Source organism: Mauremys mutica, chromosome 8 (genome assembly GCF_020497125.1).
Source record: "Mauremys mutica isolate MM-2020 ecotype Southern chromosome 8, ASM2049712v1, whole genome shotgun sequence".
NCBI classification, from domain to species: Eukaryota; Metazoa; Chordata; order Testudines; family Geoemydidae; genus Mauremys; species Mauremys mutica.
Window position 1 is genome coordinate 73,882,573 of NC_059079.1, and position 13,528 is coordinate 73,896,100.

Sequence of the window (13,528 nt, forward strand, 5' to 3'; positions counted from 1 at the left end):
ATAAAATTATTCAAGTGGTTGCATGAAAAAGACTCTTAAATTCACAGATCAAAATTTAAAAACAAAACAAGAGGCTTGCTTTATTGTATTCTAATTTGAGGTAACTTTTGCTGATAACACTGTTGCCAGCTCCAGTCTGTTAAATACCATGTCCTATGCCAGGACCATGAGGTTTAGTGCTAAAGGGAGGTAGAAGAGCAAATGACTGGAGGACAAAACTGTATGTGGATATAATATTCATGTATGATGTTATATATCAGGGGTCGGCAACCTTTCAGAAGTGGTGTGCTGAGTCTTCATTTATTCACTCTAATTTAAGGTTTTGCGTGCCAGTAATACATTTTAATGTTTTTAGAAGGTCTCTTTCTCTAAGTCTATAATATATAACTAAACTATTGTTGTATGTAAAGTAAATAAGGTTTTTAAAATGTTTAAGAAGCTTCATTTAAAATTAACTTAAAATGCAGATCTCCCCGGACTGGTGGCCAGGACCCAGGCAGTGTGAGTGCCACTGAAAATCAGCTCGCGTGCTGCCTTGGGCACACGTGCCATAGGTTGCCTACCCCTGTTATATATGTACAAAGTACATTGCAGTGTGCACTACATACATGATATTATATGCTACAATGACATCACAAATCAGTTATAGAAAACAGATCAGTTACACTAAACTAGGATGTTAAAAGTGAATAAAAATGATATTAATTCAATGGAACAATATCACCAATTTACTTTGGATGTCAATGATCAATTGATATAGCTGGGGTTTTATAGTGCATCTTAATTATAATTCTCCTTATTGGAACTAGAGTTACGTTTTTACATAAGTGAGAAAAATAAGCTAAAATACAACCTGTAAACACCTGTAAAACCAAGCTAGTTATCATTTTAGTTGTCTAACATACCTTGATCATTCAGAAAATTTTGGGAAAAAATAAATTCTATCCTGCTTAGAGTCTATTTTCATCTCTTGGTTATTTTGCAAAAGGAGCTTCTACTGTTATTTTTTCTCCCATCACGGGCATCGTTAGTCTTTACCAAATGGCTGCAACAATTTTATTTTCTCTCTCATTGTCTTTATCATTTAAAATTTAAATTTAATAATCAAATTATTCTCAATTTTTATAAACACAGATATTATCTTTATTTAATATAAGTGAGAATCTGTATATCTTGGATGTCTGTAATTGTATAAATTCAAGTTTCTTAAACATTAAGGAAAAGAAAAGTTTTTGGGAAAGTTCCCCATTCATGTTTTCATTATTCCAGTCCCCCATTAGTGCAGAAGCTTTTGTCATCAGTCTCCTCTAAGGGTACATCTACACTATGGCCGGATCGGCGGGTAGCGATCAATCTATCAGGGATCATAGAATCATAGAATCATAGAACTTCAGATCAGAAGGGACCATTATGATCATCTAGTCTGACCTCCCGCAAGATGCAGGCCACAAAAGCTGACCCACCCACTCCTGAAATAATTCTCTCCCTTGACTCAGATGTTGAAGTCCCCAAATCCTGATTTAAAGACTTCAAGTAGCAGATAATCCTCCAGCAAGCGACCCCTGCCCCATGCTGCGGAGGAAGGCGAAAAACCTCCAGGGCCCCTGCCAATCTACCCTGGAGGAAAATTCCTTCCCGACCCCAAATATGGCGATCAGCTGAACCCCGAGCATGTGGGCAAGACTCTCCAGCCAGACACTCAGGAAAAAGACTTTCAATATCCCAACATTGACCCTAGGTACTAATTACCAGTGGTCACATGTTATTGACCTATTGACTAAATCACGTTATCCTATCAAACCATTCCCTCCATAAACTTATCAAGCTTAATCTTAAAGCCAGAGAGGTCCTTCGCCCCACTGTTTCCCTCGGTAGGCTGTTCCAGAATTTCACTCCCCTGATGGTTAGAAACCTTCGTCTAATTTCAAGCCTAAACTTCCCGACTGCCAATTTATATCCATTTGTTCTCGTGTCCACATTAGTACTGAGCTGAAATAATTCCTCTCCCTCCCTGGTATTTATCCTTCTGATATATTTAAAGAGAGCAATCATATCTCCTCTCAACCTTCTTTTGGTTAAGGAAAACAAACCGAGCTCCTCAAGTCTCCTTTCATATGACAGGCTTTCCATTCCTCGGATCATTCTAGTGGCCCTTCTTTGTACCCGTTCCAGTTTGAATTCATCCTTCTTAAACATGGGAGACCAAAACTGCACACAGTACTCCAAATGAGGTCTCACCAACGCCTTGTATAATGGGACTAGCACCTCCTTATCTCTACTAGAAATACCTCGCCTAATGCATCCCAAGACCGCATTAGCTTTTTTAACGGCCACATCACATTGCCGACTCATAGTCATCCTGAGATCAACCAGGACTCCGAGGACTTCTCCTCTTCCGTTACTTCCAACTGGTGCGTCCCCAGCTTATAACTAAAATTCCTGTTAGTCATCCCTAAATGCATAACCTTACACTTCTCACTATTGAATTTCATCCTATTACTAATACTCCAGTTTACAAGGTCATCCAAATCTCCCTGGAGGATATCCCGATCCTTCTCCGAATTGACAATACCTCCCAACTTCGTGTCATCCGCAAACTTTATCAGCCCACTCCTACTTTTGGTTCCGAGGTCAGTGATAAATGGATTGAATAAGATCAGACCCAAAACCGAACCTTGAGGAACTCCACTGGTAACCTCCCTCCAACCCGACAAATCACCTTTCAATACGACCCGCTGCAGTCTCCCCTTTAACCAGTTCCTTATCCACCTCTGGATTTTCATTTCGATCCCCATCTTTTCCAATTTAACCAGTAATTCTTCATGCGGTACCGTATCAAACGCCTTACTGAAATCAAGATATATTAGATCCACCGCATTTCCCTTGTCTAAAAAATCTGTTACTTTCTCAAAGAAGGAGATCAGGTTGGTTTGGCACGATCTACCTTTTGTAAAACCATGTTGTAATTTGTCCCAATTGCCATTGACCTCAAGGTCCGTAACTACTCTCTCCTTTAATATTTTTTCCATGACTTTACATACTACAGATGTTAAACTAACAGGCCTGTAGTTACCCGGGGCACTTTTTTTCCCCTTCTTGAAAATAGGAACTATATTAGCTAATCTCCAGTCAAACGGTACAACCCCCGACTTTAGAGATTCGTTAAAAATTATCGCTAACGGGCTTGCAATTTCACTCGCCAATTCCTTTAATATTCTAGGATGAAGATTATCCAGGCCGCCGGATTTACTACCGTTAAACTGTTCTAATTTGGCTTCTACCTCGGATACTGTAATTTCCAACCCTGCACCTTCATTCCCATCAGTCACTCTGCCACTATTCCTAAGCCCTTCATTAGCCTCATTAAAGACCGAGGCAAAATATTCGTTTAGATATTGTGCCATGCCTAGCTTATCCTTAATCTCCACTCCGTTTACAGTTTTAAGCTGTCCCACTTCTTCTTTCTTGGTTTTCTTCCTATTTATATGGCTAAAAAACCTTTTACTATCGGTTTTAATTCCCTTCGCAAGGTTCATCTCTACCCGGCTTTTGGCCTTTCTCACTGCATCCCTACACCCTCTGACCTCAATAAGGTAGGTTTCTTTGCTGATCCCTCTCATCTTCCACTCCTTGTACGCTTTCTGTTTTTTCTTAATCACCCCTCTGAGACGCTTGCTCATCCAGCTCGGTCTAAAACTGCTACCTAAGGACCGTTTTCCCTTTCTCGGGATACAGGCCTCTGACAGCTCCTGCAACTTCAACCTGAAATAATCCCAGGCGTCTTCCGCCTTTAGATCCCTAAATATGTTAGTCCAATCCACTTCCCTAACTAGTCGCCTTAATTTAGTAAAGTTAGCCCTTTTGAAATCGTAAACCTTAGTCTCAGATGCAATTTTGTTTATCCTTCCATTTATTTTGAACCGAATTAGCTCATGATCACTCTAGCCAAGGTTGTCCCCTACAACTATTTCCTCAACAAGGTCCTCACTACTCACCAAAACCAAATCTAAAATGGCATCCCCCCTCGTCGGTTCAGCTACTACTTGATGAAGGAATTCATCAGCTATCACGTCTAGGAAAAGCTGAGCCCTATTATTATTACTAGCATTTGTTCCCCAATCTATATCCGGGAAGTTAAAGTCTCCCATGATCATACAGTTCCTATTAGTATTTACCTCCTTAAAAACATTAAAGAGTTCTCTATCCATATCCAGGCTAGATCCTGGCGGTCTATAGCACACCCCAATCACTATCCCAGGGGAGGCTCTAGTAGTTTTCTTCCCTAATGTGACCATTGCCCAAACAGACTCCGTATTATCCATTCCATTACTAGTTATTTCATTACAGTTTACCTCATTATTGAGATACAATGCTACTCCCCCACCTTTACCTTTGTTTCGGTCTTTCCTAAACAGCACATACCCTTCCATACCTGTACTCCAGTCATGACTACCATTCCACCATGTTTCGGTTATTCCTACGATATCCGGTTTCAATTCTCGGACCAGGAGCTCCAATTCCTCCATTTTGTTACCTAGGCTTCTCACATTTGGTGAACAAACATCCTAATTTTTGCTGTTTGGCTTCTCTCACCTTTGTTACCCAATTTGGTAGGGACCCAGTACCACCACTATGACCTATTGGTCTAGTATCCATCCCCCCCCCTCTTCCTTATGTCCAAACCCCTCCCTCTGGCTATATCCGTTCTTATCCTGTTGTCCTCTCTCTCAATGTTTAAATTTGGCGTGGAGAGTGCCTGGACATCTCCCAACTGTCTCCCCCCAGTGTAGTGTAGACGCAATAAATTGATTCCTGATCGTTCTCCCGTCGACTGCTGAACTCCAGCTCGTTGAGAGGCGGAAACAAAGGCAACAGGGGAGCGGCAGCCATCAATCCCGTGCTGTGAGGACATGAAGTAAGTGATTCTAAGTCGATCTAAGATACGTCGACTTCAGCTATGCTATTCTCATAGCTGAAGTTGCATACCTTAGATCAATCCCCCCCACCACCACCACCAGTGTAGACCAGGCCTCACAGAGAGTAACAGAAAACTGTCAAACTAGGGCTAACACCGGTATCATCCCATGTACCATATCTGTCTACTATCTTTTTCTTATTTGATCATCATCATAAAAAAACCACTGTTATGGCTGAGGAGCAAATCTCAACCATGAACAAATGTGAACCAAATGTAACTGATGCAGAGGTGAGTCTGCAAAGAACCTGGAAAAATAGCTCTGAGAGATGTGACCTGCCTCCGAAATCTGAGAGGGAGTTAACTCAGATGGCCAGTGGTGATACTTTAAATGTCAACACTAATAACTCTTTCCTTCTTCATAAACAAAGGAGAAGGAGGATCACAGATCTACACAATTCACTGTGAGACCCTACATTCTGGTGTCAAAGTAGCTGTCCTTTCGAAGATGCCATCATTTATTTTTCTCCAATCAGGAAAGTTGAACAAAGTTTGAGAAACCTAATTGAGCAGCCAAGCAACACAGAAATCATGTTTTGAATTAGAGATGTAAAATGTTCAATGGTTAACTGATTAACCAGTAAGCATTAGACTTACCATTAACTGACCTTAACCGTTAACCCGCTGCATACCCCCTGGAGCAGCCCCAGCCCTGGGCCAACCAGATTGAGCAGACCCAGCCTTATGCTGGCCAGAGCAGCCCCAACCCTAGCCACCCCATGCCAGCCAGAGTGACCTCAGCCTCAGATGGAAGCAGGGCTGGCTGGCTCCAGCTTTTTTGCCACCCCAAGCAGCGAAGAGAAAAAAAAGCCACAATCGGAGGCACTTCAGCAGCTGCTTTACTGCACCACTTGATTCTTCGGTGGCAATTCGGCGGACGGTCCTTTCCTACAAGAGGGACTGAGGGACCCGTCACCTGGACGTGCTGTCCCTTTCCATTGGCCAGCGAGCATTTCCTGCGCTGGTGCCTGGAGCTGGCCCTGGCTGGAGGGAGTCCAGCCTTGGCCATGCCAGCCCATCGGAGTGACCCCAGCCCTGGATGCCCTGTGCCAGCCAGCCAGCCAACCCCAGCCCTAGCAGTCCTGTGGCAACCAGCAGGCTGACCTCAGCCCCAGCCCTGGCTGTGTCACCCTGGTGGGAGCAACATCAGTTAACCGGTTAAATGATATAATTTTAATAATGTAAATGGTTAACTTTTTACATGATATTTACATCCCTATTTTGAATACCTGCATAATTTGTTCAAATCACCCATGTCATGAGAGGACCCAATGATTGCTGGACTGACCACCACCTGGTGAGGTCAGTTGTGTCCATCAGGATTGCACCAAAACATAGAAAGCAACCCATATCACACAGAGGCAATACAACATCCAAAGACTTCAATCCTCAGTGCACCAAGCACTCCTCAGTGAAAAACTGACCACATATGCACCTGGAAATGACAACACACATGTCACAGAAGCCTGGGAAGCCCTAAAATAGACCATCCATGAGGTCTGTGAGGAATCCATTGGCCTTGCTACCTGCTGCCATCAGAACTGGTTTGACGACAACAATATTGAGATCACAGCCCTTTTAGACCAGAAGAGAAAAGCCAGAAGCGGAGCTCTCTCCATCAGCTCAAAGCTGAAGTTCAAAGGAGGATCTGAGAAATCAAATACAAATGGTGGAAGGACAAAGCAAAAGAAATCCAAGCATTGGTTGACAGACATGATATGCAGAACTTTTTCTGTGAGACAAAGCCTCTGTACAGACCAAGCTCATGTGGCCCCACACCACTGAGATCCAGAGATGGTAGTACCTTTCTAAAAAATAATGAATCCATCAAAGAGCGCTGGAAGAAACAGTAGCAAAAGATTCTAAATCTAAAATTGAGTGTGACTGATGACACCATAGACTCCATCCCTCAGCACCCAATCTGGGAAACTTGTGATAACCCACCAACACCTAAAGAGGTCCGCAAAGCAATTAAGCAAATAAAGAACAATAAAGTACCAGGTCCTGATGGCATACCAGTTGAAGTACTGAAAGTGGTAGGAGAAACACTGACTAACAAACTTCATTTGCTGCTCCTCAAAATCTAGCATACAGAAGAAATCCCTGATGACTTATGTAATGCTAAAAATTTTCAAAAAGGGAGACAGAGCCAACTGTGGCAACTATCAAGGCATTGCCCTCTCCATTGCTAGGAAGATTCTTGCTAGACTCTTATTGAATTGCCTGCTCTATCTTGCTCCCTCTTGCAGAGGAAGTACTTCCAGAGTCCCAGTGTGGCTTAAAACCATCACAAAGCACCAATGAAATGATTTTCACAGCCAGGCAGATCCAGGAAAAATGTCAAGAACAACATCGGGAGCTGTACATGGCCTTTATCAATCTAACCAAAGCCTTTGACTCTGTCAACCATGAGGCTCTGTGGAAAATCATGTCAAAGTTTGGCTGCCCAAGCAAATTTATCATCATTGTAAGACTCCTCCACGACTGCCTCCATCCTGTGCAGTGGCTCTACCTCTGAGCCCTTTGTCATCTGAACTGGCATAAAACACCCATCCTTTTCTCCATTTTCTTAGCCTCTATAGAAATGTTAACCCAAGACCACCTACCTCAGGGCATTGGCATCCAATATCAGACTGATGGCAACCTCTTCAACCTTTCTCATATATGTACCAGAACTAAAGTAATATCGACAACAATAACTGAATTCCAGTACATAGATGATTGTGCTGTAGTTGCACACCCAAAAGAGGATCTATAAACATCCCTTAATTGCTTCTCTGAAGCTTACAAAAGCCTAGGGCTAACTGTCAACATTGGCAAAATAAAAGTTCTCCACCAGCCAGCTCCCGGTGAATCATAAGACCCAGCAAGGAAGATCTACACTGACAGAGAAGAACTGGGAAATGTAGAATACTTTGCCTATCTTTGCAGCCATCTCTCACAAATGGCAGACATAGACATCGATATTCAGCACAGAATCCACTGTGCCAGCCTTGCCTTTGGCAGACTGTCTTGCTGGGTGTTCAACAATCATGATATCAGAACAGGTACTTGACTTTTAGTTTATGGGGCAGTGGTAATCCCAACTCTCCTCTGTAGCTGTGAGACTTGGGTGACTTACAGAAAACACCTGAAAAACCTGGAACACCAGTACCAGGACTTTCTTCAGAAGATCAACATAAGGTGGGAGGATTGCTGCACTAATGTCAGTGTCCTCACAGAGGACAACATCTTCATTGTTGAGGCCCTGATTATCCCAGCACCAGCTGAGGTGGAGTGGGCACTGTGTGTGCATGCCTGATGTATGCTTACCAAATCAGTTGTTGTACACCTAACTCACCAAAGAAGAAAGGAAATGGGGAGGTCAAAAGAAATGCTTAAAAGACACTGTCAGGATAAACATCAAGAGATGTGGCATCGACACCACACACTAAGAGACAGTAGCCCAGAATAGGAATAACTGGCAAAGACTTGACAGAGAAGGAATGTCCAATTTTGAGGAAAATCACCTTGCCCTGATCGCAGAAAAATGCCAGAGAAGAAAGGAAAGACAACTGTCATGCAGCAATTGTGTCCCAACCTTGACTTCCAACATAATCTTCAACATCTGCCAAGGAACATGCAGCTCAAGGATCAGACTCCTCAGTCAGAAAAGGACCCATAATCAATAAAACCTTTGAAAGAGATCATCCTCGACCTCAAAGGATCACCGAGGACCACAAATTTCCTATGAGGCACCTCATTCTGGCTACTCACAAGGACAGAGTTTATTTTCTGGGGGGAGCTTGGAACAGTACTACCAGCACCCCTTACACTCCTCCCCACAATCTATCCTCTACCGAAACAAACTCAGTCAGAAACCCTCTTCCATTTTAGTGTTTCCATTTTCCATACCACTGGACACACATACTACAGTGTGTTTTCCCTTGCGTGTCCCTATAGCTGAGAAGCCCAGAATTTTATCACATTTACATTCCCCTCCACATCTTTAAAACATTGCACTAAATCAATCAGTATTTTTCCGACTTTGGAGGAAAAGACAGGACTACTATATCATAGTAAAATCTCTCCTTTATCAGCTATGGTGAAAGGTTTCTCATTACACACTGCCCGTCTGTGAGACATTAACAGAGAAAACCTGGAACAAGAAATTCTAATTGTTTGGGGTTAGAAAGTAAAAGCCGGTTTGGATAAAATGGAACATGATTAGTAATACATGTCTCCATTTGCACTTTCATCTGAATTGCTGGGTCATATTCCTTGTAACGACCCTTTTCCAACAATTCCAGGCATTTTTGTCTAGCAGCAATTCCTATTTTCAGTGAAGTCAAAGAAAACGCTAGCAAGCGGGCTCCACTCCACATTTGGAGATATTATGGGCAAGTTCTAAATTCCTGATGACAAAACCGGAGATTTAAAACTGGCTTCCAACTCCCAGATAGTTTATTAGCACCATAACATTTTCCATTAAAATGTTTCCAATTGCTCTTCGTTCAACAACAGTTATTTATATTTCCAATATCAGCTACATCGACATGGGCTAGATTGTGGTAACTTTACAAACTTTGAATAGCCCTTGGTGCCAAGTCTCATTAAACTAAATGGAACTACTTGTGGAGAAAGGTAGGTCTCAAAGTGTCCCAATCTAGCCCTAAAAGAAAAGATGCTGATAACGCTGATAAATACATGCGGATAATGTGGTAGAATTGTAATATGGAAATGTAAAAATGCCCCTACTGCAAACGTAAAAGCGAAGACTTATGGAATGGAAAACAGTGAATAACAGGTATAGCAAGGGCCACCAGTGACTCAGTGAGAAGAAAAAGGAATGCTCTTTCAAGGCTGAGATAGACCTTTAGCTAAAGACACAGATAAAGAGTGACATCGTATTTCTGCTAATGGATACTCTGAGACTATATTGATCTTGATGGAACATTTTATTAAGAGAAGAGGGGTCCACCAAATAATTATTAAAATATTAATTGGCCAAGAAACAGATGGGCATCAAACTTGACCAAATACTGCATGTGATTTATCCTTCTGATTACAAAATATTGTTTAGTTATAAAATGTTGTCTACAATCTTGAAAGTATACACATAAATAACCACATTACAATAACCCTGTAGTAATGTCTGCCGCACACTTCAACACTAAATGTATCTCCCTTTGTATCAATTTTTTCAATGTTGAACAGGTTCCATGGTAGGGAACTTCATGCCTTGATGCTAACCCTGCCGCACTAAATTACATCTTTCCAAGCAGACACAGCTTGACAGAAACAAAGCATTTATTTAATCCCATTATTTCATAGCACACGAAATATTAGGTCGCCTGCATGTTCTCGAAGATTGGAGTACAATGAGAAAAAGTGGATATCTTTATCTTAAAAAACGTATGCAGAGAAAAGATCTCCATGCTTAGTATTTCTTTCAGCTAATATTTAAAGCCTCATGATTTTAATCTTACAAACACGTAGACTATGTGCATTCAAACAGTATCTCGAAAACTATTGGCCCTTTACACTTGGTAAACAAATAATCGGAAATACGGCAAATGGATGCCAGACTATATCGAAGAAAAACAGTCGCAGGTGTTTTTCACGCATACAGCTGTCCAGAGTATACCCTAAATGAACATATACCCTATATGAAGAAATTGTTCCTTAGATGGTAAATGACGTTATTCTACAGACCAAACAAATTTCATATGGAAATCTAGCCACAATTCTTTAGATATATCGTAAGAAACATTGCACATACAGTTACATCAGACTCACCTGTGCTCCCTGTAGTTTCTCGTGCTCACCATTCTCTGCCGAGTTAGGGAAGTTGGGGCTGAAAACCATGAGGTCATTCTTGGCGGTGCCTTCCCCTACACACAAGTTCCGGCTCTGGCGCTGGGAATAGGACCAACTCCCCACCTCGCTCGAGCACACCATGGTGGCTTTCCCAGGCCCGCACATCACTTCCGGACCCGGGTGGCATCTCAGGCCAACGTACACGACAATCACCAGCACAAACAGCCCGGACACCGAGCAAATGGCGATCATTAAAGACACGTTCATGTCAACCAAGGGCCCGTCGCTCCCGCCCCTTGGCTTCGAGTCCCATTTCACAGCCTGGGGACTCTCCACCAGGGACAGGCTGACAGTGGCTGTCGCTGACAGCGCCGGCTCCCCATGGTCCTTCACCAGGATCACGAGTCTCTGGCTGGGGCCGTCCGCCTCCTCCAAGGCCCGCGTCGTGCTGATCTCCCCGCTGTACACACCCACCCGGAAAGGCCCCGCAGCCCCGGGCTCCTGCACTTCGTAGCGAAGCCAGGCGTTGTAGCCGGAATCCGCATCCACCGCTCGGATCTTGCCCACCACGTGCCCTGCGCCGGCCGACAGCGGAACCAGCTCGGGCCCTGGCGAGCCGCCGACGGAGCCGGCCGGGGACACTGCGGGCGCGTTGTCATTTGCATCCAGCACAAAGAGCTGCACAGTCACGTTCCCGCACAGCGACGGCAACCCGGCGTCCCTCGCGCTCACCTGGAACTGCAGCACTTGCAGCTCCTCGTAGTCAAAGGGCTGCAGGGCATAGATGTGCCCGCTCTCCGAGTGCACCGAGATGTAGCTGGACAGGGGCTGCTCTCCCACACTTCGCTCCACAACCCAGTAGCTCACAAAGGCGTTTTCCCTCAGGTCCGGGTCCGAGGCAGACACGGTCAAGAGATGGGCCCCGGGCGGGTTGTTTTCCTTCACAAACACCGTGTAAACGGGCTGAGGGAAAGCGGGGGCGTTATCGTTCACATCCGCGATCGCCACCAAAATGCTGCTGCTGGCCGAGAGAGACGGGGCCCCTTCGTCTCTGGCTGTCACCACGAGCTTATATTCAGACACTCGCTCCCGATCCACGGCCTCCGCCAGCACCAGCGAGTGATAATTCTTAAAGGTGGAGACGAGCCGAAAGGGCAGGTTCGGGGGGATGGAGCAGGTGACTTTGCCGTTGTCTCCCGAGTCCCGGTCAGAGACGCTAATAAGAGCCACCACTGTCCCTTGGGGAGCGTCCTCCGGCACCGGCAGAGATTGAGAAGAGACTGTTATTTCTGGAGCGTTGTCGTTCATGTCTAAAACTTCCACCAAGAGTTTGCAGTGTCCAGCCAGTGGGGGATTCCCCTTATCCTTGGCCGAAACTTGAATTTCGTACAAGTTAATGTATTCGAAATCCATTTTCCCTTTAACCCTGATTTCACCAGAATTTCCATGTATTTTAAACATGTCCTTAACATAGGGAGGAACAAGACTGCTAAAGGCATATGTAATATCCTTATAAATACCTTCATCCAAGTCTGTGGCGTTAACTTTGATGACTAACGTCCCATTAGCTGAACCTTCTAGTATTTGGACCTTATAAACTGACTGATTAAATACAGGCGCGTTATCATTCACATCCAGCACCGTGATCACCAGCTGAACAGTGCCGCTGAGCTCCGGTTTGCCCCCATCAGTGGCGGTGAGTAATAAACGATATACAGGAGTTTCCTCTCTGTCCAGAGATTTCTTTAACTCAACTTCTGCAGATTTAATTTGGTCGTCGTTAGTAGTGACAGCAAGAGTGAAATGTTCGCTTGGGCTGAGTTTATAGGTTAGCAGAGAGTTTGTACCAATATCTGCGTCAAATGCGCCCTCTAGCGGGAATCGAGAGCCTGGTAATCTAGATTCTGCAATAAATATATTTAAGTCACTTGCTGAAAAAACAGGAGCATTGTCGTTTATATCCTGTATCTCCACTTCCACGTGAAATATCCTCAGGGGTTTGTCCACTATCACCTCCAGGTCCATGGCGCACAGGGGGCTCTGGCCGCACAGCTCTTCCCTGTCTAGTCGCGAATTAACAAACAAAACGCCGCTCTGCACATTTACCTCAAAATAGTCTCTCCTGCCGCTGGAGACCATCCGGAACATCCGAGACACCAGCTCCGCCACCTCCAGTCCCAGGTCCTGAGCCAGGCGGCCCACAAAGGTGCCGTGTTTGGATTCCTCCGGCACGGAATAACGGACCTGGCCGCTGCCCACCTCCCAGGCCGTGTGCAACAGAACCAGCCGCAGCAGCTGCCTGGTTACTAGGGAGTCTCGCCGGAGAAGGGCCATCGCGGACACGGGGTGCGGGTTTATAAATCAGTTTTTAACTGAGCGAACAGCAGAGTCCAGTGAATGAGGGGGATGCGGTACCTCTGAAAGCAGTTTAATTTAATCTAGTTCTCTCGCATCCGGGAGCCCTCCCGACGTTTCTTGAAGGTGGAGTTATGTGTTTCTTTTCTTATTGAAACGGATTTTTAGGGGACAGCGACACCATGTGTCTGTGAATGTGTAAGTAAACAATGACAGGTTTATTTTAAAATAACTGTAACACTATTTTCTTTGTAATGTATATACTTTTTCGTGGTGGTTTAATATTCTGATGACGCCATTGGTTTTCAGTATTGTGTTTTTTTAATTTAAAATTTAAAACAGCTTATATTATTATTGGAAATTATAGATCTGTAATTTGATGGTATGAATCTACGACCT

General features: G+C 44.1%; 1 protein-coding gene across 8 annotated transcripts in view; it reads right to left on the minus strand.

Annotated features, from left to right (window-relative positions):
* LOC123375395 (protocadherin alpha-C2-like) overlaps positions 1-13,528 on the minus strand; it is a 334,194-nt gene that overhangs the window by 236,221 nt on the left and 84,445 nt on the right. Inside the window, exon 1 of one of the 8 annotated variants that reach the window (XM_045026243.1) lies at positions 10,754-13,108. The exons of the other annotated variants lie outside the window; for them this stretch is intronic. Within the exon in view, the coding sequence (XP_044882178.1) occupies positions 10,754-13,108 (2,355 nt within the window). Of the gene's footprint in view, positions 1-10,753; positions 13,109-13,528 lie in introns of those variants that run through there. 8 annotated transcript variants of the gene reach the window in all.